General features: G+C 30.3%; 1 protein-coding gene across 1 annotated transcript; it reads left to right on the top strand.

Moving 5' to 3' along the window:
* Window positions 1-130: 130 nt before the first annotated feature.
* Window positions 131-26058, top strand: LOC107438600 (uncharacterized). Its single transcript, XM_071184454.2, has 8 exons — window positions 131-164; window positions 6299-6398; window positions 7856-7927; window positions 8942-9025; window positions 11127-11213; window positions 15252-15674; window positions 21345-21425; window positions 25740-26058. Exons 2-8 carry the CDS (start codon window positions 6313-6315, stop codon window positions 25879-25881), a joined length of 975 nt encoding a protein of 324 aa, XP_071040555.2. The 5' UTR covers window positions 131-164; window positions 6299-6312; the 3' UTR covers window positions 25882-26058.
* Window positions 26059-27496: the final 1438 nt, after the last annotated feature.

The raw sequence follows: 27496 nt of genomic DNA, 5'->3' as shown, positions 1-27496 counted from the left end.
ATTGTTGTTACAGTGTCTCAAAAGTTTTTCATTTCGTTTTTAAATTAATTCAAATGTTAAAGGCTAGCATGGGCAGTTTTTTTTAAAAAAAAAATAGTTATTAATATTTTTAAACGAGGAGTTTTAATTTAATGATAAATTTTTCTATTTATTCGTGAAATTCGGTAAGTTTTTATCCTTATGTGAAATGAATTTGTTTAAAAATCATGTAAAAATAAACGTAGGGAAATATTTGAGTTTTTAATTTTAATCTGTGGCTTAAAGCATAAGCAATTTATAATAACTTTTTTTCGAATGTGAAGAGATTATTTTTGTCAGTTATTCAAAGATCTAAATTGCAATTGATTTGAAACAACTAAAATAAATAAATAAAAATCAGGGAGTTCTATAGTCCAAACAAGTTTTGTTTACTGTGAACAGTTAGATGTGCTACAGTAAGGAACTATGAATATTTATCAGTATTGTAAAAGAGCAAAATTATATTTTATTTTATTTACCATCCGAACCAGCTTCGTTTACAAAAATAATGCATTGCTGTAATCGTTAATAAGTCAACTATGTATAGTGCATAAAAAAAACGGTCCTCCCTGATTACTCGACTGCTAACGGCAACAGAGGAGAGACTACGACCGTGAAGTTAATACACCTCTCACATTCAGCACTCACAAAATACGGTGATCTTAATACAGCTCTCCCGGCTTCTCACAAAACAGCAATGAATCAACTAGTGGTATTCGTACATCGAATTCTATCAGAGATATAATTCTAGTGGGAGAGTACTGTAGCGTATCTACCACTACAAAATTACAACTACAATTCACTAGTATATAAGACATGTTAACTCGACTCTATGTCGGGGTACCTTTTCATAGATGACGGTTGACATGGTCTGTAACTACTCTCCCCACAACTTAAAAGATTCTCGAGATACGGCGAAACATGCATAAAATAAAATTAACATTAAGGGTTTCAAACTTAGAACCTCTCCGCTGATCAAACTATGAGGACCATAATTCCCAGATTGCGGTTGCCCTTATATTTTGGGGGTCAGAAATACGAATCCGTCGGAAAAAAGGCATGTTTATTCAGAGAAAGTGCGTTCTTGTATCTGATTTAGTAACTTAAAATATCCGCACTAATTAGGGTATTTGAGATCACCCCTTCGAACCATTAAGAACAACTATATAACGATAAAATTTATGAGAAAGCATCAGAAGTCAAGTTTCAAGCAAAAAATTATTAAAAAAATAGTCAAAATGATTGCTAACAGCCACGATGGCTCAGGGGATAGAGCGTTCGCCTTCCAATGAGGTGAGCCGGGGTTCGATCCCGGCGATGGCTGGTCGATACGAATTCCGCATCCGGCTTGCACTGACCACAGTGCTGACGTGAAATATCCTCAGTGGTAGACGGATTATGGGATAGAGTCCCCTTGCCATCAGGCTAACCGTGGGAGGTACTCGTGCTCTTCCTCTCCATGTAACGCAAATGCGGATTAGTTCAAATTTCTCCCAATACTTGATCCAGGAGCTCCCTTGTCTTCTGGATTGGGTTCAAAATTACAAGGCTACGGAGTTGAACATTAGCAGTCATAAAGTCAAAAATTGGATCGGCTGTTCAACGACGGTTATAAAATAAAATATGAAATGATCGCTAAGCTTCTAAATTATTAAGAAGTTAATTTTTAGCAACTGTAAAAGAGACTTACAATTTCATGCTTGCCGTATAAATTGCTTTATTTTCTCAGTACCTATCCGTTTCCGGGATTTTGAGAAAAAATCATGAAATTAATACTGATGCCTGTAATGCTTGATTAAATGGATTAATAGGTACTTATTATACTAATATAGGTGCGGTGGCAAATAATTTTTTTAACGGTAGCAGAATAGGATAAGTAAAATTTTCTACATGTACTTAAATTTTTTTACATGGTTTCCCATCAGAATTAACCTTCCACAATTAAACCCACCAGAATCAAATAAATAACTGACTGTTATATCGCTAATTGACAGGAAGCTTGACAATTTTCTCAAAACTTCTGGTACTTTGCGAACGGATAAGTACGGCTTGTAAATTTAATTAAACTTCCCCAGATATAAATAGCCTACACTGTATGATTAGAATCGTATTTGCTTCCAAAATGAAAAAAAGTATTAGAATTATTTTAAAAATTATAGAGTAGATATATTTTTATTTCATGTAATTATGAAAATTGGCATTTTAGTATATGTATAGTTGCCACATAATAAAATTAGATATCTAGTATTAAAAGAAGTCCGTCTTTTAGATCTTATGTCACCTTGAATTTTAAATATACAATTGCTTTTAGATCTATTTTTGATGAAATATTTGCATTTTAATTATGGAGTACCAAACTGTTTGCTAATATAAAGCAGTTGTATAATTTAATTCGTGCTATAGTATGGACAATTTTTTTTGCATTTTTAATTCTGTAGGACTTGTCAAGATTTTTCGTGATGGCGCTGCTTATTTTTTAATAATATTTTAAGTAACTGTCATTCTGAACTGTATCTTTCGTTAAAATTTGTATGGAATTAATCAAAAATACATAAATAAATAAATAAATAAAAATAAATAAACTTAAATAAATAAATGAAAATAAATAAATAAATAAAAATAAATAAAATTAAAGGAATAAATGAAAATAAATAAATAAATAAATGAATAAATGAAGCGTAACATGTAACTGAAAAAAGTATTTTGATATGTATCCCTCTAATATTTCAATATATTTTTTGAAAAATTTGGCTTTAATTGTGAATGATACATAAATTAATATGAAATAATTTTATTTAAAAGGAAGACGCTTTTTACTGTTCACACTTGTAGTTTGAACAAGTCATAAAAATACTTTTTTATTCTAATGCTATTTATAAAATATCAAACAAAATAAAAATTGAGCTAAAATTAATTTAAAAATGCAGTGTCTTGAGACTCTCGAGTATAAAGCGTACGAATGTTTATTTTAATTAATCTTAAAACCTCTTAAATATTAACCTATGATAAACAACCGTATTATATTCCAGTTATATAAAAAACTGTCTTAAAGACGAGATACTCCATTAAAAGAATATTTTTGATATTTATTTCTTGAAAAAAATATTTTAAGTCTAATTTGGTTTTTATTTTAAAATCTAGTTTAACAAATCAATTTTAAATATCAGCTGTAAGGCAGAAGTATTAATAAAAATTTCTAACTCACATTTTGTAATCCCTGTATAAATAATAAATGCAGTTACTCCAGTGGCAATTTATATCTTTATTTAAGTCAAATTTTAAAATAGGTTAAAGCATAATTTTTCTAAATTTTCATTTCACAATCTTAAATTAAATTAGGAAATAAAATATTGAAAAAACTTTTAACAAACTATATAGTTAACAAAATTTGCAAATTTTCAGTTCACCAGGCTTGGAAAAAAAGCATTGGAATACTCAAAATATTAATAAATTACATGAAATTTATAAGACATTAACTGTTGATTGCAAAACCCAGACTTTGATTAATAGACTACATATTGGTCACACTCGTTTTACCCATATGCATTTACTGAAAGCTGAATCTACACCCAGCTGTACTCAATGTCGAGTCGATATTTTCATTAAACACACATTAACCGACTGCAGACGATTCAAATATTTGAGGAAGAAACTTTTTGGCAGATTTTATCCCAATCTTTCATCCCTACTTAGTGATCCTATACATCACAATCTCATCAAGTTCATCAAAACACAATATGACTGTATTCATTAATATAAATAAAAGTGCGATTCTTTTTCCTAGTGATTGGCACAGTATAGCCATTTCTGGTTCTTGTACCAATAAACTTTAACTAACCATCTAATATAATATGTAATCATCATCATCATAGTTGGCCCGACAGCCCAATGTGAGCCAATGCCTTCCTCTGAAGATTTCTCCACGACGACTTCCGATTTATCTTTGATCTCCAATTTTTTCATTAATTGCGAGAAAATCAGACTCCACTGAGTGAGCCCATCTCAACCGCTGCCTTCCCCGCTTTCTTGTTCCAGTGGGTCTAAAAAGCAGTATCTTTTTTATTGTGCTGTCGTCACTCATTCGAATCACGTGGGTGATCCAATTCATTCTATTTATTTTTATGTATTTAATAATATCAGGTTGCTTATAAATCTTGTACAGTTCAAAGTTAAATCTCCTTCTCCAGTTATTGTTTTCATTTGCACCACCAAGTATACCCAGCAAAATCTTTCTCTCAAATATTGCGATACAATTTTCGTCCAATTTTGTCATTGTCCAAGCCTCAGAAGCGTATGTCAAGACTGGGCGGACAAGTGTTTTGTAGATTAAGAACTTTGTTTTTCTAGAAAGAAACCTAGATTTAATAAATATAATATGTAAAGCAATATTTAATTTATATATAAAACGATTTAAACTTACAATTTTACAATCTCAGAATGCTTAGGATTGTAGCCGTACAATTATGTGTCCACTTCAGTGTAGAGTCATTTGCTTATATAAGCTTACAATCGATTAATTAAAAAAGGAAAAGAAAAATTAATTATAAATTATGTAATAAAAAGCAAATTCATTCATAAGAAATCTATCATTGAGAACGACAAATAAAAAAATTACTTTTTTTAACGAATTGTTTCCAATGTAAAATTATATTTTATCTGGAAAATTTGGAACTTCGAATTTTACCTATTTTCGAATTATCCGAATGTAGAATTCTCTTCAACATTAAGAACAGTGAAAAGCATTAATAACTAACTGAAACAACCAGATCATAATAATCATTTGAATGCTCATTGAACTAATACTTCCAATAGTTTTCGAATGTTTCCTTCATGAATGTTTCCTTCGTGATCACATTGAGTTTCCAAACAGTGTGGCAAAACCTCACGTACAAGATACAAGACTCAGTATCAACATGTGATACAGAATAATATATCATCTAAACAATTCCTTCTTAGCCCTTAAAACGGGAATGCTATTTGAGTAAGCAAAGCCATCAATCTTGAAAATCTCATCATTAAGCTTCGTTGCATACATCAATGAAATGTTTCAATCAGGTGGTAGCCATGTTGAGAAGATATCTTTGTGCCTTCTCATCTGATATCTGTGCTCATTATCTCTAAGATAGATAATGAGCATGTGTAAGACTATTAGATAGAGTTTATTAAATGAGAATATTACTGTGAGGCTTTTATTGCAATCTCCTAATAATGATAGTCTACTGGCAATGTTGATTTGATTAAAATGAGCTTTCTATTTCCTCCAAAAATTTGTATTGGCGTATTCGATGGGATGATTAAAAGTGAAAAATTGATAATGAACTTTTTATTTTGAAAAGTTTATTTCCCGGTGTTAGTTAAATTTACATATTATTATAAATAAAGATTTAAATTGTGATATTGGCTACAACCTTAATGAAGTGTTAAGTTAAACCTTGTTTCTTTTCAGATTGAAGCGATTATTCTTCATAAGTTTGAAGAACTCGAAATCATAATATCGTATAAATTTGCTAAAGCGTTAATAAAATGTTAATTTGAACATTGTTTCTGTTCACGTTTGAACTAACATTGTTTGAAATTTTGAAATCATAAAATCGTATAAATTTGTTGTAACTTTAAAAAGCAAGTTGAATCTTGCTTCTGTTTTAGTTAGAGTGAATGCTTTTAAATAACTTTTAGAGCACATTGAATCATATAATCGTACGCATTTCGTGAAACCTTAATAAAGTGATAATTTGAACCTTGTTTCAGTACAAGTTGGAACTGCTTAAAATTTTTGGAGCTCATTGAACCAGAATATCATATAAATTTTGAGCGATTTTTATGAAGTGAACCCTTTTTTTTGTTCAAGCTGAAAGGTGCACTGGTAAAAATCTTTTAAATACACACTGAAACATGATATCATGTAAATTTACTAAGTCAGACTGAATTATATTACCACGCAAGTCAATCTTACTTAAATTTGCTTATACGATATTATGGTCCAACTTGATTGAAAATATTATTCAGTGTAGCTCCTTATTGGTTGCAGCAAGTTTGCTTGATATTATGGTACCGTGAATTCATTTCATGAAAGTGTGGTATCATATATTCAAGTTTAAGGAGGATAAAAATTAGTACGATAATATCGTCTTGTACTTGACATGTTATTATAGTTACTGCATGACTGCTGTTAATTTAAAGTCATTTAGGTTTAGAGGCATGCAAGTAATGTATTATTGTTGATTATAACTAGTTATTGTAAAGGTTTTGTTACACATTTATGTATTTTTATTTTTCTTAGGATAAGTGGTCAACATGGAAATGATCAATGTTTTAACAATTCTTATCCTTCTAGTGGCTTTTATTTTGTACAGGAGATATCGACGCGAAATCAATTATGAGTAAGTATTTAAATATATATTTTTTTCCTTCAGTTTTCGAAGTTTCATGAAGTCAGCGATTCGTTTTATGAATCAGCTCAATATGTATTTCATAAATCTTAAGGGAAAAATAGGTTAAATGTCATAATTTAAACTGATGTAACATTTTGTATACTTTACACTTCAAAAGTTTTTTTGATCGTAATTAACAAAAAATAATTTCAAAACTATCTTTAAGCAGTATATCTGGATAAACGAGTTTTATTAAAGTTTTATAATAGGCTTTAATGGTTTAAGAAATATTACGAAGTAAACGAAAAGGATAATAAACATTTCTATCACTTTTTTGATAAAGCTATTGAGATCATATTTTTCAAATTGTCATTTTCATTTTTCAGAAAAAGTGTGTTTTGTAAGTATTTTTAAAATTTAAAATATCATTTCCATTTATTAGGTTTTTAAAGTTTACCTCATGAATTATTAAGAATCCATATTTATGCTTGAAAACCCAGTCATTAGATCATAAATAACTTTAATAAAATGTTACAGCCATTTTTTCAAAATATTTTTATCACAACTAAACGTAGTAGGAAAAAATATTGCTTTATATTGAAATTATCAAACTATAATTTAAAAATATATTAAGAGTTTCGTACAAGGTTAATATTTTGACAGTTGGTGTTTGTCATGCCAAAATCATGGCAACAGTGTTATCTGAAAATTTTAGTATGGAAGCTATTCAAACAAAACTTTCAAATCATATGTATTTGTTAGAAATTTGTTGGGTGTCCGATGTATCATATTAGTAATTAAAATGGGTACTCCAGTGATTAGAGAAACGGTCTCCTGTCTGGATGGGCTGGGGTTCAATCCTCGACTCCGCTAAGAGACACGCTATATATGAGCTCGTAAAATCTCTGGAATCGAAAGTCCTTTGGTCGGTAGCTGAGCAGTACCAAGAATACAGTAGAATTTAATTCACAGGGTACATGGGTCTCTGGAAAAAAAATTTCCTTTCCCTTCAGATCCCTGTCTAAATTGAGGAAATGGCATCACAAATGAAAGATGCTGCCATCTATCCGGGAGTTCTGAGCTAAAACGTACTTTCATTTTCGCAGCGCTCTCTTTGTCAAACGTAAGGCTCACCTTCCTGACTAAATTCTCAAAAGGCCAATGGTTGGCGAACTTGGCTCTCCTTAGTGTCATTAGAAATGACGATTCCGGATGTTAAAATGGATCATACTAACATTTAATTATTTTTTGTCAAGAAACATTGTATCAAGATGACTTCTAATTAATTTTTTAAGAAACGAAAATACATGTTTAATGGTTCATCTAACAAGTATCTACATCCAGTGATAATTTTGAAATAGCAAAAAATAATTTTTTCTCTCGGAAACACTGAGCAAAATAGCAGATCTTTCACCTGATGATTCCAATATTTAAATATCGATAGATTTTTGATACTTATTTTACAGGATTCAGGAGAGTTTGATTGAAGTTGACAGAGAAGCACACGGAAATCGGAAAGACCATCCATCCTGGTCTCAGTGAGTAGTTAAAAATGTTATGTTTTAAGTATTGCATAGTTTAGTCCAACTGAGAAGTATATACAAGATAATAAGAACTTTCATGACCTCGTGAAGCAGAAGAGCAGTTGAGAGAGGTAGTAAAATAAAGTTTTAAACCCGGATAAAACCTCATTACCACCGTTTATAATTATTTTTAAATATGTGATGGCTTGTTGTAATTGCTAAGAATTGTTTGAGGTGTAGTGATTTTACTAAGTGGCTGATTGATAGAGACAACCGTAGATTTCATGAAACAGTAAAATAGATGATCTTATTCGAAAGCCTTGTTTTTATGACTCAACTGGACGTTAAAAATTTTTATTCGCTAATATTTTACGGAGGAGTCTTGTTGAGTATGCAACAGAGCATTTGAATCATAGAAATGTTTTTGATGTCACTGGCCCTGTGATGGATTTGGTATAGAAGTAGCATAAAATTATACAATTTAATGATGAAAACTAAATCCTCTTAACTAAGCAGGAAGTTAAATATTAATTTTGCTTATTTAGTTTAAAGAAACCTGACCAAAATGTGGGCACTAGACTATATAGGGACTAGACTATATTCATAATTTTGAATGCAGATGGTGGTACATACGTTTAAGAGAAGGACTCATAAAAGTCTTCCATTTTTGTAATTCAATACAATGTAGCAAATAAAAGAACCGATATTACAAGTATCAAAAATTGTGCTTATCAATATGAAAAGCATGTTCTTTTTATTTAAATAGATCCTTTGATAATTAATCCTTATTAAGAGAATTAAAATCAATTCCTTATCTTTCAAAAAGTCATGACATGAATTTGTCCATGATCGAAGACCATTTTCACAGTGAAGTGAAAATGCTTGTCAGAACTTTTAAAAATAAAAGTTAGTAAGGCTGACAAAAGCAAGAAATTGAATGAAATGATTGTCATCTGGTGGTTGTATTCTCCCCCTCTTAATTATTCTTTTAAAGTAGTTAAATGTTCTTACGGTGAAAATAATTTTTAGGAGAAGTGCATTGACTTTGCCTTCAGGATCAGTGAGCTTCCCTGCATTAGAAAAGGAAAACTTAGAGCTGCCACAACCTTTGTTGTAAGTTCAGGATAATATCTGTTACCTTTTAATTATATTTGTGTAAAAAGTCTTGTTTGTAATCTCACCATGACTTGATTTCTTTCGTGCGAAGATACCTGGCACCTTTTTTTGGAAGAAATTTAAACTTTTCATACAATTTATCTCAGATATTTACATGAGAGAATGATTATTAGAGTTTTATTGCATAAGAAAATGTAATCAAATCATGGTCAAACAATATGTATGCCTATCAGAGTAATGTTAACACTTGAAGAGGGACATCACAGTCCCAGCTTGTAGAAAAAAAAACTCTAGTGGTCTAAAGCGTTTTTTTTGTTATGTATAACTAGAATGAAACAAATATTGACATTTTGACTATAAAGTCGGTGAACAGATTACTTTGCTACGCCGCAAAATGCAGAAAAAACACGTTTTATGTATTGCAATTAACATTTAAAGTCCCCAATCTGATCTACAGACAGAGATGGAATGGGATAACTTCAAGCAACGTAATGTGGGTATTTGCTCTTGATTAGAACTGTTCTTTCCATTCTATTTTAAGTAAGGCAAGACCGTAATGTATCAATTCTCTTAAGTGACAGATTCTATATGTTTCAAATATTCTTTGACAAAGATTTCAATTATCCTACTATAGATTACTTACTTAGCAAAAAGACAGGAACAGGTAGAGCATAAGCAAACTAATAATGAATTGAAGTTACTAGGTACACAAGACAAAAATACATCATGGTTACAATAAAATACATAAACAAATACTAAATCTAAGTTAAAGATGCAGACGAGAAGGAGTTATATTTTAATGTATTCCATGCGCGATACGGCGTTGTATTTAATTAACTCCCCGTTAATTAACATTTTAACTTATGCGGTGAAATTTAGCTGGACTTTAACACACCATCTTGTTTATAAGCGATCAGCTGGCGCTGAGGTCATAGGTCACGTGTTTGTGTATCTGTGATCGTCTTCTTCTCGAGCTGCAAGTGCCTAGTTGGCGGCAATGGCACAAAATAAGTAAGATATTTTTCTCCATTGCTGATAAAATATTATCAAATACTACTACTAATAATTAAACTGCTAAAATATTAGCTATTTTTTGTTTTAAAGTTTTTTGAAAATGCAATGTTTTATTAGAATCTAGTAAGCGATGTTTAAATTGTTTTTTGTTATTAATTTCAAGCTATGATTTTCAGAAAGTAAGTTTAATGTAAAATATGCTACGTAAAGAAATTTTGGAGCGTTTTGAACCTTGATATCATTCAAATTTAATTTGGTGCTGTGTTGAACTATAATAACATGCTTCTCGTGCTATAGTCGTGCAATCAATGTCTCATTGATTGCACGATTCCACGCTTAAATTTGGACAGAAATATGGTTCAATTTTGCACTTTTTTAGGTTGCAAGAAGTTTGAACCTTACTGCATTTAAACGTTCTGATAATTGTTAAACGAGCTGATTTTTCCGAGAGTGAGTAGTATTAAATAATATTTGGTCACAAACTAAGGGATTGTGAAAAGTTACGGGAAGTTAAGGTGGGGAATCCGAAAGTGTATTTACAAAGTTTCTCACATTTCCCAGTTTCCTTACAATTATTCTGAAACATTGAAACAATTTCCGTTTTTTTTTGTTGTATAAAACATCAAAATTGTTATTTAAAAATGGTAGTCACTTAATGCAACAAGTAAGGTTTCTATGTAATGGTGGTAAATTTACGTAAATGATAGTAGAAATTTACGTTGTTAAGATATAAACTTTAATGCTTATATAGGTCTGGTATAAGATATAGAATTCATATCGATATATTTTCTTAACAAAGAAACATTCAGTGGAGATTGCATATGCTAAATTATCATGGTTTATATTTTTTTCCATACTATCCTTAAGTTTTCTAAGCCGAATGGTAGCCTTGTCGACTAGCTTTGTCATCCTTGTGAACTTGACGCTATGCCTCATTTCACGCTACAGCTGATTGGTTACATGGCATTTCACTTAATAATAAATAAAATCCACGTAAAAGCAAATAACTGTATTCTTAACTTACAATTTTGAGCGTCTATACTTTTCTTAAAATCTAGTCACAGAATTATTCTATTTTATATAGGCAAAAACATTCTGAAGATGCTTTATGGGGAAATATAAATTCTCAAGGAACCAGTTCTGACCAACCATTGGATTTATCTATCAATCAGTAAGATTTTAAAACGGAACATAATTTAAATTTAAGCAGATACGTAAATTAAGAATTGTCTAATTAAGTAAAACTTGATTTTAATTAATAGCATTTAGTTTTTAATCAGAATAAAATTTTCATTTAAAAGTTGTATGTTAAATTTTTAAAATTTATCACCTTGTTCTTCTGTTTTGTTGAACTAAATGATTGAAAAGGCACAGTTAAAAAATATTATAGAGCCCGTGGTCTAATGAGCTGGACTCATGGATCTGGCATTTAATAAATATTTAAAGTTTTTCAGATCTAAACTGCTGCCAATTTTTGAAAGTTAAAAATCTAAATTTGTCGAAAAAATGTAAGCCAATATTCAGAGAAGTATGCTTCGTATAACATTTTCTAACTTAAAATATTGTTTGCACAAATAAATCAATTAAGGTTAGGCCCCTCCAGCGGAGAACTGACTGGTTTCAGAAAATAAAAACTTGTGGGAACAAAGCGTGAATGAAATAAATGTCTATTGTGAATGCTGTAAAAATATTAAACTGAAATTTTGGAATTCAGTTACAAAAGTTGCCAGCAGAGGGAACTATACGCTGTACAGAAATCTTAAAAATAATACAAATGCCGTAGAAATATGATTAAAATTGTTATAATTTAGTACCAGAAAAACAAGATGTTCCATAAAATGCATGTTTAAAAATCATGATACGATGCAAAAAGCTTCTTTCATGTTTTAATACAAACATTGAACGGTTTTATCATCGAAATCTTAAAGCGCCATCTTTTGGAAACTTTTGCAATTAAATTCTACAATTTCTGCATAAATTTTTTATAGTTATCATAATTAACACACCTTTAAGCATTACCAAGGTTATTTATATAATTTTCTGATCTTTACCTAATAACACTTTTTTATTGTTAAATTTGATAAATATTCTAAAATTAAAACTAACATATTTTTGAATTTTTGCATATAAGGCTGTATCAATATACTAGAAACGATCGACACAAAAGCAATTTTGCTTCTTATAGGTTTGTAACTCTAACTCCTGATCTGAAAACAATAACTGATGCTGTCTGATAACCTTTGACATTTGTTCCGGTTATATCTGAAACAAAATCAGTGCATGAAATGAGTTTATTTACTTTAAAATATAAAATATGATTTATCACGTTCAATAATTAATATCTTTCAATTTAGCTCTAAAGCTAAGCTCTCAAGAGAATTTGGAACCTAAAGTGATAATATTTAAAAAAGTTTGAGATGCTCTTTATGGATCTTTACTTCTCTTTTATAATAATAAAATCAATGGAAACATTTAAAGCGGTTAAGAGAGTTTGAAACAAATATTGTTTTATTTAAAAATAGTTGTATTGCATTGAATAATTTGAGGTACAGAATATCAAAATCTAGTTTGCTGATACAAAGCTGTAAATGTTGTTTAAAATCTAATCTTAATATGCCTTAGAACATCGTTCGTGCAAAATAAATGATTGCCAATTTTTTTCTCTACAAGATGACATCCGAAACACACAGAGAAAACAACGTTCTGTACAATCTTAAAATGTCAGTTAAGTTAAATGCTAAAACCAAGTTTTTATCCTATTCCTTTGTTGCCAAGGCAACTAGAACACCTTTCTTTATGTGGAGATTTTATGTATAATAAAAAGCTACGAACAACCATTACGCTTTTTTCAAAATGTTTTACAGAGTGGTAGATAATTAAAAGTGTTTGACAATCTTACCAACATTTTAAAGGCCCCACTACGAAAGGAGATGGAAGAAAAGGGCGTTTCATATGATTTTGATTCATTTACATGTAATGGCGTTGAAAAAAATCTTTAAATCAAATTTACTGAGCAGTGGTAGCTCATGAAATAGATCATTCGCCTCCCAAAGAAGTGATCCGAGTTCGAATCCCAGCGATGGCTGATCGATACGAATTCCAAACCTGCTTGCACCTATCCCTGTGTTGACGTAAAATACCCTCATTGGTTTATTGTTTAAGCGTTAATCCCCTTACCGTCAGTATTCACTTTCGCAAACATTTTACTTACTTCATTTATTTTATACCGGAATCGTAATTTTTTATCAGATTTTGTTCATACCTTTTTATCTGATTTTATTCATACCTTTTATTTGATTCTATTCACCAACTTATACCATTTTATCCGTTATAATTGTACAACACTTAAAGTGTTGCATGAACTTTGTCTTTTGAACTGTTTTACCTGTATTGTTTGGCGCAGCGTGTGCTCGTTTGGACTTTGTACCACTAAACCCTACATTCGATCCAATCGAATCTCCTTACCGTTAGGCTAACCGTGGGCGGTTTCCGTGGCTTTCTTCTCCATGTAACGCAAATGCGTGTTAGTTCCATCCAAAAGTCCCTAAATGAAGGCAAAATTCTCCCAAAACTTGATCCAGGAGTTCTCTTGCCTTTCGGATTGGGTTGAAAATTACAAGGCTACGTAGTTGAGCTTTGGTGGAGGTGTGCACGAAATTGGATCAGCTGCTCAAAGACGGTTATAAAATCAAATTTACAAAACGAATCATACATTAGGACATAAAGTTAGCTACTTTGGAAGAAATATTCCCCAAAAAGCGTAGAAAGGGAGCATCTTTTTATAATGTAACGTAAACGAGTAGTTTTTTTTAAATATTTTTTTTGGTTAGTAGCGTCCCTGGGTCACTACAGTTGAGATGTTCTGCCATGTTAAATTTATGTAAGAGGTAAGCACGCATTCAAATGGTTATAGTCAAGTTTAGCCTAGGATGTACTTAACAAAAGTTCTTCTTTAGTTTTTCTCCTTCACCGCCATGCATTTTTAAAGATTTTTCATAATATAAATATAAGCTCTTGTTCTTTCAGGTAAATTCTTCGTAATTAGTACCATTCTTATCAATAGAATCGGTATTTGTTTGCTATTTCTCTCTTTAAATGTATTACAAGCAATATTAATGTGAGCTATTTTATAGCCATGGAACGTAACATATTATATTTTATGCAATGCTGAAAGGTTAGCTTTATCGTGAGTGCAAGTACTATTTTGAAATAGGTTTTGAATAGGTTATTTTGAAATAGGTTTTAAGCTATTTTAGATTGCTAGGTGCTGTTTTAAAAGGCAACTAAAATTACTGAAATTATGAAATTAACAAAATTTTTCTTTTGCTGGATGGTGAACTATTGGGAATGGTGTTATATGGCATAGAGAGCGTCCCATTACTTAAAAATATTTTTAGAAACCTTATCGAAAGTTGGAAGAAACAATTATACACGTTAGATGTTGCAAATTAATACTCAAAAGAGTAAAAAAGAATAACATTACCGAAATTTAGCGAATCACTTTTGCGAAAGTCTTGATTAAAAACATCAAAATATTTTTGGGAGACAGAAGAAACAGAAAAGAGTTTAATAGAGCTTTTAAAACAAAGCTCCAACTTTCTTCATGCAATCAAACAAGTTTTGATATTTTCTGTGATGCCATCATCACATGAGATTCATTATATTTTTATAGTATTTTTTCCTACCTTGCATATACATTTACGTCATCATGCTTTCTATTCATTATGCCTTCCTTTATTTATTTACTAGTGAAATAGATGGATTTCGATTACGTTTTGTTTTGTGCTCTATTAAATATGAATTTGCAATCTCTATTGTGAATAACATATTTTCTTCTGATTTTAGACATATAAAAATAAATATTCTATTCCGAACACCCTGTATTCACAAAAGAAAGAATATGAAATGTTTAATAAGGAATGACAGTACCGTTAAATTTTTAAAAACATAACCTGGGGAGCATATTCTCGAGACTTATAGGAAAAATATCCCTATATTTCTATAAGGTATTCTGTACTCTTCTTTGAAGTCAAAACTTATAAGAATAACGAAAGTCACAGTAATGTGCCTGGAATTACCAAGCTTGTTGTTTTACTTCCATATAACAAGTTTAATTGTAAAAGTTAATCATTATAAATTTGCCATAGTTGTTTAAAAATGTCTCACTTTTTTTGGACTCATAATTTTTAAGCATTCTTTCTATTATTAGCGAAACTCTTTCTCAAATTCCAAGGTCTACAGTCACAAACTGTGTCGTGGGGGAAGGAAATGTTTTCCCACCATTCAAAAATTCTGCTGTTGGAGAAGGAAACATCTTTTCTCCGTTCATAAATCCTGCTGTCGGAGAAGGAAATATCCTAAATCAAATGACATATTCAGTTGGAGAAAGAAATGTCTTCTCCCCATCCGTAAATCCTGCTGTCGGAGAAGGAAATGTCCTCAATCAAGTGGCATATTCAGTTGGTGAAAGAAATGTCTTCTCTCCATTCGCTACTCCTGTTGTCGTAGAAGAAAATGTTCTTCCTCAATTCACATATTCTGTTGTCGGAGAAAGAAATGTCCAACCTCCAGTCATCAATTCTGTTGCCGAAGAAGGAAGAGACTTGGGACAAATGGACTTAACATGTGCTAGGTGCTAATATTAGTATTTCTTTTAAAGAATTATTTTTTAATTTTGTTCTTTTTTACTAAATCAGTTTTAAGAAATATCTCATGAGGGATTCTATGAGAATAGATTAAATTCATAGATAAATTAATGAAATTCGATTTACATATTCAGGTTTATGTAAATTATGTATTGCCAGGTTATGTACCGCATTGGGTTTTTCTACCTTAGACTATGGTGCTGACTCAAAAATGCAGAAATTGATCTGGATTGCATAAAGAAAGTGTTATATGTTTGGTGATATTTCAGGGGAATATCAATTAAATTATTATAACTAACTACTTTAATCTACTGAACCTTGAAATGTGAGCTAAATTTGGTCCATTTTTCAGCAGCGTAAAGAACAGATTTCATCTGTCCATGTACTTTTACGACCGTCACTACAAAAACTTTATAAGGGGTGTTTAGAAGTCATTAAATAAAAAAAAATCATACTGATTTGATTTAGTTTCAGAACTAACTGATGCTGAGTAGTAAATTAGAAGTAATTAATTAAATTATAATTAACTTTAAAGCACTTCCGCGACAGCCCGTTGTGGGCAAGGGGATTAGGGAAGTTAAGGCTTCCTAGTTTCTAGACCATTGAGATCGATGCTCAATGTTTACGACTTTTCAACTATCATGTCGATGGCGGCAAAGTCGTAAGAATTCAGCACTGATCATGTTTACTCCCAGGTAAGCTGGTATTCATAGATTTGAAGTTGGGTTAGCTTTAAGCCGCCACTGGAGATAGATTTCCGATATTTTACAATGACAGCTCAACGCCTTAATCATTGAGCCATTGTGGCTACACAATTAATCGTAACTAATTTTAATTGGGAGTAAAAACAATTTACGAATAATCATGTAATAGAAGTTAAATTTAAGCAACTCTTGAAGGATAACTAATGTGAAATTTAAAGAAACCGAATTTTTATTTTAATTCAATTTAACGAGATGCGCAATCAAAAATACTATATGCATGGTGTTCTGTTTTATTTACTCATAATACTTTGTTAAAAATGAAGTAAAAAAACCCATTAATTTTACTTCCAATAAGTCAGCAAATCAATATTTAAACATAGAAAAGACAAAAATGCTACTAAAATATGGCGAATTGTTATTAGAGAAAGCGGGGTTAAAAACTTAAAAAAACATTTTTGCTGTTAGAGGGTCTTTCTAAGAGTAGCATAGTACCAATTCTCATTTTTTCCCTGCAATTAAATAGTTCATTTAATTTTATATTTTATTTTTTTAATATCGCCCTCTTAATTAACTATTTGTCTTGTTTTGACAACTTTTTTCCCCCTTGCTTAAATGTTAGTTTATGATCATTAATTTGATTTTTTACTTATGGTTTGAATTTTTGTTTCGCAATATGGAGATGATTTATGAAATAAAGGTAAGTGCGCATTGCAAACAATGATCTAGATCATAGATTCTCAACCTTTTTAGCGTTACCGCCCCCCTATGGAGAAAAAAAAATTGCTACGCCCCCACCCTTTTTGCGAAAATCTAGTTATTTTGAGAAAGGGGGTTGAGGGGGTGCTGAATTATAAGGAGCAACATTTTTAAGCAATTTCTTTAGAAGTAAATTTGCTTGGTTTTTTTTAAAAAAAAAATTAATGTGCACGTTAGCTCAATATTTTTCCCCCGTCAGGTAATCGCAGTCTATTTGTAATGATAAAAATAAATACAGTGTTGGAAAAAAAATACAACAAAGAAACCTATAATTAAAATGAGTAATTAATTCTTAATTCGATGATGAAAAAAATACCCAAAAATCATTTTTACTCTAGAAATTATTATCAACGAAACAATCAAGTAACTATGATAGTGGAATGAATGTGCTTGATGGTTCAGAACCAGTTTCTTAACATTCGGTTTAATACTTTTAGTGAGGTAAAGTCGTAAGAACCCTCTTTTTTTGCGACTATATCCGTCACAGCACTGAATCTTTGTTCGACAAGGTAGGAGGAAGGGAAGGCAATTTAAATTTTTTTTAATGATAATTTATAGCCCTGGCGAGTGGTGTTACCTTGAATCCAAACAAAATTCAGTGAGATCATCACCATTTCAAGGTTTCGTTTCATCCCTTTAAAGTTCGGCCGATTTCTCCTAAATCTGAACCTCTGCTGTTTCAATATTCACAAGATTCATTACCCATTGAGGGACTTCCAGGGACAAAACATCTTTGTAACGGTCGGAAAAGTCCATGTGTCAAGACTCAAGGTGTTAGCAATATTCTTGTGTATCGTCAGAGGGAATTTAACTATTCTTTTTAAGATCCGATAAGATTAGAAATTGGCTAAACTAATTCCGATCAAAATTTTGTTTCCACAAAATGTTTTTTTTTAGAAAGGCAGAAAAAGCTAATTTTGTAGCGGTCAAATTGAGCTTGTAGCCTTGAAGTTGTAAATTAACACCATTAAATTTTGCAAATAAATCGAACATGTGTGCAACTTCTATCTTAAATTCTAGCAAATACAAAGTCGAAAAGATTCTGAAACTTATTGAGACAGGCGACTTAGGAAAGCCAGCGAATCTCAGTGTGTAGTAGCAAACGATTGAATTCATTGTTTGTATTTTTTTGCACAGCTTATGAATAATCAATCGTTGAGAGCATTACTGCGAATTTTGTTCACAGCAGAGAGCTTGACATATTGCAATGACTGATGTAAACGACTACTGAGATTTTCTGTCAATGAATCCCTCTTCAAAAAGGCAATAAACCCACGATGTGGTGCCACCATTGCAGGAGTTTCATCAATAGCAAGAGATAATATTCGCAAGAGGAATATTCTGTTTAAAATAGTCTTTGGTAGAATTAAAAATAGATTCACATTGAGTTTCTACAAACAAGCTTCTTGCAAAAAGCATCTCTTGAATAATTTTTCTTTCTTTAACAAACCGGACGTACGCCAACAGTAAAGCCTCATTACTTGGCAATAGGTTGACTCATAAACTTGAGGGGAAAATACGTTGGATATCAAAAGTTAGCATAAAGAAACTTCAATGTCTCATCCATCTCATTATTTTGTCGCTGCACTTTATCGTTGCTTAATGGGATATTTTTTATTACATTGGAAGCAGCTGGATGGTGCAAAATTGTTTCTAAAATTTCCTTGACAGCCGGCAGTATTAACTCTTCACCAATGGTATGAAAGATTTTCAGATTTAGCAATTAATTTTGATATATTATAAGAGGCTATCAAACCATCATCGCATTTTTGTGATGAGGTTGCTAGTAAGCCAGAGACCGAAGGTGCCATCAGAAACTAGTGCTTGATGTTCGTGAAAATGACAGATCTTTATTTGGTTTGTCAGGATGAATTTTTTGCAAATGTTCCTGCCAACGGGAAGGTTTCATTGCCTCATTAGATAAAACTTTCTAACAAAGTAAACACATGCGTAGTTGAGAGTTTAACGGCGATAGGATAAATCCGAACTTCAAGTACGCGACACTGTATTGACGACAATTATTTTTGTTTTTCGACATTGTTAGAGACAGCAAAATACAAACGGTGAAAGAAAATCTCCTATTTTTCAAAATTAATAAATAATTTTCAATAAAGAACTAATTCACGCACGAATCTAGCCAAATAAACTGTGAAATTGAATTGAAACTGGGGGGAAAGACTGAAAGGAAGCTAACGAAAACCTTCATAGGAAACATGAGTCAAACCAAACATTCATACTGAAAGCACATGCATTTCAATTTTCGAAAAATGGCTCGTATGAGTCAGAGGCAAAAAAACTGACTCATGCTTTGCGCTTTGCTTTATTTATCAAAAACTGGGCTCCTGGGCCGCGCAGCTGCCCATATCCCACACATCATGAAAATATAAAATACATTGGTTTAAAAACATATTGGGTTTAGCGACCTTTCGATAGTTTTGTAAGATCATGCTTTGCGCACATAAGTTTGTTTTATTGCTAGTACAAATGGTGAATCGGATGATCCTTATTTAATATATAGATTTTATCTTTCTTTTAACATTAGTTGTATATTAATTTTATTTATTAAATCAATAGTAATTTAATAATTTTATTTGGAAGTTTCAAAATTAAATTTGAATGACAAAACATGCTCATCGCCCCCCTAAAGCCCAAAACATATCCAACGCCCCCTACTGCCCAAAACATGTTCACCGCCCCTCAGCATGCTCCTACCGCCCTCCGGGGGGCGGTATCGCCCCCGTTGAGAAACAATGATCTAAATAAACTTTCCCCCCCTGAAAATGTATATTTGTGTCTCTTGTTTATATTAGATTTTAATTTTTTGATACAGGGGTCTTTCGTTGTTTTTAAACAATTAAAACTTTCAGATTACCATTTTAAAAGCATTAACTTTTGTTGTATCTTAAACATTAAGACTAACAGCTCAATTCGAAATTGTAAGACATAACGACTATCCCGTTCCATACCTTTATAGTAATATTTTAAAAATAAATTTTAAATGTAAGTACGTCAAATATATACCGTACAAACTTTTATTGCTACACATTAAGTTTATTAGAAGTGATCTTTATATTTTTTCTAATCATATATTTTCCCAATTCACCGGAATAGCGCTGCTATTCAATTAACTTTTCACTATTGGACCTTGCCATAAATATCATTAAATTGACAACTAAAGGGCTAAAGTATGTTAGAATATTTTTATTAGTCAACACTACTGCCCATCACTCTAAACTTTATTTTACAATTATAGTTTAGTATTTATTGTTAATAATCCTTCTAAGAACTAATTTAAGCTTAACTATGTTTAGGCAAAATACCATTTTACTACATTTTGTCTCAACTGTTCCCTTAAAAGCCTTTTATGGGGGTGACGAACATGGACTGTTAGAGAGACATTAACTGATAATTTTAAAGCATTTTCAATGAACCTTTCTTAAAAAATTATAAATAATAATATTTTTTTTTTTTTGAGAAAAAGGAAATTTTTTGCAAGAAGTTGTTTTTAAGAAAACAGAGTGTTTAAATGAATGCCAAGACTCTTTGATTTGCGGAATAGGATTGCAAATGGGAAAATAAGCAGGATAAGTGATAGCAGAAGACACATAATTTTTCATGGACTGCTACATAAAATATTGGTTCTATTTGAATTTTTTTTCCTCCCATATTTCTGCTTAAATTTTTATTCCCAAAATCCGAAAAGTCCAAATGGTGAAAAATTGTATGTTTATTTCAAAAAAATACATTTTTATAAATACAATTAACCACAGGAAGAAAAGAGAGAAACTTAGGGATGCAAATGAATTACAAATAGGTTGCAACAAAGGAAAAAGAGATCAGTCGGTTGAGGAACAAGATCAAATGAAAAAAAAAGTGCTAGGTAGTTATGTGGTGAGAAGCAATGGTGTTGAATAATGTAGAAGTTAAAAAAATATTTTCTCAAATAATTTGAAAGAATGGTAATGATAAACTAAAAAAGGAGCACTAACTAAACTAATGAATGTGCAAAAACTTCATTTGGTATTTTTTAAGAATGATAAAATGTTCCGATGAGTAATAAAAGTTGCATTTTATGTATTTGGCTCTCTACTAGAAGCTTAGAAAACTTTTTTATCTTCATCTTTTTTTATTTTTTTTAATGTCATTCCATGAGTATGAGTTGGTTAATACATTAATGTACGTTTCCTTTATATTTAGCTCAAGCGAATCTCAAACTGAACCAAATCCTGGTAATTTTGAAGGAGGTGACTGTAAATCACCAAGTTCGCCGAGTAACAGGTAAATGTTTCCTGATAACCTTCTTTCTTGAATGGGATGCTTGCAGGTGACGTAGTGTGGGTAGATCGATTCTGATTGGTTGTTTAAATGTGGTATTTGTTTACGTTATCAACCGTTCTTTCCATTCTATTTCGAGTAAGACAAGCCTGCCAAGTATCAATTCTCTTAAGTGACACATTCTATATTCTTTCACAAATATTTCAATTCTCTCACTATATGTTTCGTACTTAACACTAAGGTACAAGTCACCTAGCCAGGAAAAAAGCCACGTAGCACACAAACAAACTAATTATTCATCGAAGTTGCCAGGTACACAAAACATAAATATATCATGGTTACAGTAAAATTTATAAACAAATAAAAAAAATTAGGTAAAAGACGTCGAATAGAATGAATTACATTTCAAGAAATTCGATGTACGATACGACAATGTATTTAATTAACTTCACAGTAATTAACATTCTAACTTATGTGGAGAAACTTAGTTCAACTTTACCTCGCCATTTCGCTTATATGCGATCAGCTAGCGCTGACGACATGTGTGGGTATCTGTGGTCATCTTGAAGTATATATATATATATATATATATATATATATATATATATATATATATATATATATATATATATATATATATATATATTTTTTTATATATATATATATATATATATATATATATATATATATATATATATATATATATATATATATATATATATATATATATATATATATATATATATATATATATATATATATATATATATATATATATATATATATATATATATATATATATATATATATATTTATATATATATATATATATATATATATATATATATATATATATATATATATATATATATATATATATATATATATACTATATATATATATATATATATATATATATATATATATATATATATATATATATATATATATATATATATATATATATATATATATATATATATATATATATATATATATATATATATATATATATATATATATATATATATATATATATATATATATATATATATATAAACTAATAATAAGTAGATTCAGGTGTTTACTTTATCGTTATGAATTCCATGTTTCAGTTACGACAAATTTTAAACTAGGTATTATTATTTTGGACAAGTAGCTAATTTTAACCTAGTTTTTCTGATTTGAACCAAGTTACAGTAATTTTAGGCTAGCTTTGGGCACGATATAGCCAAACCATGGCTCTTGCTTCAAAAATTTCTATCAATCATTTAATCAATCCTGGAGAGTTAAAAAAATATTTTTTTATGTTTAACTTTTCTATTTTGAAATGGTAGCAATGTTAACAAGTATCACTATGACTTTGAAAGTCAGATCAAAATATATTTCTAATGAAGCTAGAATAAAAATAAAATCTAATTTAGATTTTGTTAGAATCTAAAGTTAATTATAAAGTAAAAATTGATTTTCATGATTGAGATTTTTGTGCAATAAACATTAAGTAGTGCCCTTAATAATCATTAAAATCCAAGTTATTTCTTATTAAAAGCTATCTACTTTATCATTAAAAGCTATTTGCTTTATTAACATAAGACATTAATTAAAGCGGGCTTTCTAACATATCATTTAAAAAAAAATATGACTAAGAAAATCCAATATCGTACTCGTAAAATATTCAATAATTATAAAAATAAATATTACGTAAAATATTATTGAAAAATAAAATGGTGCAATGTTTTTTTTTGTTTAACTTTAACTTTGGGATTCTTTATCAGATCACGGAATAGATCAAAACACATGAAATATCGAATTTTTATTGTAATTGATTTTATATTATTTGAGATTGCTTTAACAATTCTTGAATATCAAACATTTATTTATAAAATCTACGAGTTTTACCCAGAGGCGTAAACATTAGAGTGTGTATTAAAATTCAATGCTCAGTTCTGGAAAAAAAAATTTTCTCACAAAAAATTAGCACTTTTATATATTTAACTTTACAATTAGCTTTGCTAACTTTTAAATTATCGTGAGAGTATCAGATAGACTTTACTTTTGAATTCGGAAAACAAATATGGTGAATATGTTTAATATTCTCTGAGAAGTTTAATTGTGAAGAATTTGAGATTAAAATTTTTTTTCTCTGTTGTTGAGGAAATATTTGCTTTTGTTTAATTAAATGAGCAATGGATAATAAGAATGAATCAAAGAATAAGAATGAAAGTTATCAAGTTAAATGCTTAAAAATAAAACTATTTTTGTTTAATTATTAACTTTTCATAGTCATCTATCAACTAATTTTGTTTAATTTACTACGCGTATTTATTAAGTTAAGCTGCATGCAAACAATGATGCAGGTAAATTTGAAATAAAAATGTTTCAAATAAATTTATTTTAATTCGATGGACATACTGCCGTATTCTTCGTAATTGCATTAACATATTTTTGTGAAGAATGGCAGTGATTTTTTTTATGTAACTGCTTTAAATGGAAAATTCAATAATTGCTTAAATAATTTATGCATTTTTTTGAGTGTTGGCTTTCCTATGGTGTCTTCGATGTCAAGATAGAAACTAACTTTTTTTTTGATTTGTGATTTTTTTAAGGTCTCTCGGATACAAAAAAAGAAGTCAAAAGAGATTTTTAAGGTTGCTTGTCGACTGTTTATTGCCAAATGTACTTAGAAATTTCATCTATTTAGAAAACCCATTGTTACTTATTTGCCTTGATCCAATTAGATTTCTAAAATTTGAAGGATTGATAAAATATACCGATGTTGAAAAGTAAAGTAAGACTAAAATAAGATTTTTTCCTGAGAATGCTTAATTTTTTGCAAAGATTTCCTCTAAAAGTATTATCCACTAAGCTTTTCAGTTGTAGAAGTTTTTTTTAACCTTCATAATTACCAGAGCATTATTATTCAATGTAATACTTCGTAGTGTTGAGAATAAAAAAAAAATTCAAAACTAAATTTTTGAAGAGAGTTGAATCTGAAAGACCTTTTATAGTTAGTTCAATGGCAAACTGGGGTTGTGCCTATTGACTTTTTTAAAAAATTCATATTGTTCTAGAGGGAGATAGGAGTAATTTTAGCTATTATAGAGAACTAATCTAACTTATTATTTCGTCCAGTGCTTGCTAACAATAAAGTCAGCAATTTGTAATGCGCCCTTAATAAAAAATACTAAAACTAAAATTTTTAAAAAAAGTTGTTGTTTTTATATCTCTTGGCCTAGCCAAGTTTGCCAGCTATTGGTCTTTTGCGAATTAAGCCAGGAAGGTGCGCCTTTCTTTTGGAAAGAGAGCACTAGTAGAGGGAAAGTACGTCTTGGCTCAGAAACCCACGGATAGATGGCAGCACCACTCATTCGTGAGGACAATTTTTTCACTTTAGACATAGGTCGGAAGGGAAAGGAAATTTTTTCCAGGTCCCTGTACCTATGGTACTGCTCAGTGATCGACTTCAGGATTTTCGGTTTCACAGATTTTACAAGCACGTATACCAGCGATGGCTGGTCGATACGAATTCCGCACCCTTCTGGCACCGACCACAGTCCTGACGTAAAATATCATCAGTGGTAGACGGATCACGGGTTAGAGTCCCTTTGCCCCCAGGCTAAACGCGGGAGCTTTTCGTGGGTTTCCTCTTTATGTAACGCAAATGAGGATTAGTTCCATAAAAAAGTCCTCCATCAAGGCAAATTTTTCCCAATATTTGATCTAGGAGTTCTCTTGTCTTCCGGATGGGGTTTAAAATTACAAGGCTAAGGAATTGAACATTAGTAGTCGTAAACCCAAAATTGGATCGGCTGTTCAACTACGGTTACAAAATAAAATAAAATACTTTACAGCGTGTTTCGTATTTTTGGGATTCTTATCAAGAAGGAAGGGAGAAGAGTATGCACAAAACTGATTGCAAATAAAAAGCAATTGAAATTCAGTTAATCCCTATTGAAGGTTCGATAAAACATTATAACTCTTTTAATTTCCGAAGTGAATAAAAGATTGTTGAAAGCGATAATGACAAACATCTTTAAGTTTCAGTAAGAGACAGACGAACTGGTTTTAATGTTTATCATCTCCCCTTCTCCACTAGTGATTCAAAATATTTCCATATTATTTGTTTTCCATCTTTTCCTTGCTCACATATCAATTTGAGATCCATATAATGTGTACATTTCTTGATTTTTAATTTTTGGCCAGGATTCTAAAACTGTATTATAAAGGGAAGGAAACACTCTGTTATTACTGTCTCCTCTGTATTAGGAAATACTCTGTCTTTCAATTTTTCTCTGACACTTTATGTAATTTTAACAGTGAAGAAGTCCCTGCTCAAGTTGTACACCATTTAAGAAGCAGAAATAAGAAATCTATTCACTGCCCAGCTATCGATATTTCAGAGCAAGTTGCTTTCTTTGAGGCTAAAACTGCGAAACAATCAAGGAGGAAAAAGAAATGAACTGATGAAGCTATAGCTACAGCTTGTTTTATTGTAGCAGAAATGTCTTTTTCAAAATTTAAGAAATTTATCTCTAAGAAGAATTAAAATATTTCTTTAATTATATTTCATAAATTAAGCATTTTAATTGATCTTTTAGTATAAAGGAATTCGAATTGAAATTATAAATAAAATGGCAAAATTACATTGTTGTTGGTATTTTGTAAAACTCAGTTGAGTAGGGGAGAGTGGGGTCAATTGTAAAATTTTTTGCTTAACTATTTTTAACTAACAAAAAATCCAATATATTATTAGTATTAATTGACAAACGAGTAAAGTAGACTATCCTCTACTAGAAAAAAACCCCCTCATTTTAAATGTCATTATATTAGTTATTAAAAATTTTTGACAGTCGTGCACTTGTTACAATTGTCCCGATTTACGGGGTCAATTGTAACAGTTCATAAATTCAACTAAAACGTAGTTAATTATACATATTATCATAGTTGTGATATTTTTTTTTTATTGATCAAATAGTAGTGATATTTTAGGAGTAAAAATAATAATGAGCAGAGACCTAAAGGGTTAAACTTTTAACTTTAAGGGGTTAAAAATTTTAATTTATGCGGTGAAAGGTGACAAATAAAATTATGCACATGCTACATAATATAAATGATATAGGAAATTATTGGTGGTTCTTAAAGAGTTAAGTAATGGTTTGTAAACATAAGATTATTTATTCTCAGCTGTTACAATCGTCCCTTTACTTATTGTTACAATCGTCCCCAAGACGCCATTTCAGCTTCATTTGTTAAAAACAATGCTAGTTAATTAACAAAACAAATCTTTTTTTTGAAATGTTAATTAAGGTGTCCAGTTACATATTCGGTTAACAATTTTTATTTGTTTAAACAAAATTACTTCGTTACAATATAATATTCTAATACCAAAAAAAGTACTCACGTAGCGTGAAAATATCTTTTGTGATGTAACTCTTTCAAAAGTACATATAAATGGTTGCCAGCAGGGGTGTACATGTAGATTTATTAAATACACCTTGTGCGCCACCTAGGAACCAAATCTAGAACCCGACACTCGAAATTTTTGCTCTGTTACAATCGTACCCTGTTACAATCGACCCCACTCTCCCCTACCTTTAATAATAAATATTTTTACAATCCTTTTTAAAAAAGAAGTTATAAGAGCACAAAACATTAGGAGTCGCAAAGGGGTATTTAAACTAAACAGAAATGAATGCATTTTCGATATCTGTCAAATCATTGGTGAGAAAGGCGAAATGAAAAATATCTAAGACAGTTTCATTGCAAAATGAAACTTGGAATTGATTTTTAACGATTGTTGATGGTTAATGTTCGTCTTCTAATTCTTCTCTGTTCTTTCCAAATAAGTGTCTACTCAAGCCTTCTCATTAGTGATTACTCAGATTTTAGAAGTGTTTTTTTCTCTCCATTTTCTTTGTTTAAATATTAATTTGAGATCCCTTATGTGCATTCTTTTTCGGCTTTACTTTTCATAAAGATTCTGAAAGCCTATAATATAGGCGGGGGACATTTTTGAACACCGTGGATGCAATGGATAGTCTTCAATGTAAGCGTATTTCAAAGTTCATATAAAT

The sequence above is a fragment of the Parasteatoda tepidariorum genome, chromosome 10, assembly GCF_982258835.1.
Source record: "Parasteatoda tepidariorum strain Cologne lab strain chromosome 10, Ptep-v5.0, whole genome shotgun sequence".
Classification (NCBI taxonomy): domain Eukaryota; kingdom Metazoa; phylum Arthropoda; class Arachnida; order Araneae; family Theridiidae; genus Parasteatoda; species Parasteatoda tepidariorum.
Note: the sequence above shows the minus strand (reverse complement) of the source record. Positions and strands in the feature narration are given on the sequence as shown.

Excerpts from the sequence above, each read along its gene's own strand:
- LOC107438600 (XM_071184454.2), top strand. The coding sequence starts at position 6,313 with ATGGAAATGATCAATGTTTTAACAATTCTTATCCTTCTAGTGGCTTTT. Across the intron at positions 7,928-8,941 it reads GACCATCCATCCTGGTCTCA|GAGAAGTGCATTGACTTTGC; the intron begins GTGAGTAGTTAA and ends AATAATTTTTAG. Across the intron at positions 11,214-15,251 it reads TTGGATTTATCTATCAATCA|CGAAACTCTTTCTCAAATTC; the intron begins GTAAGATTTTAA and ends TTCTATTATTAG.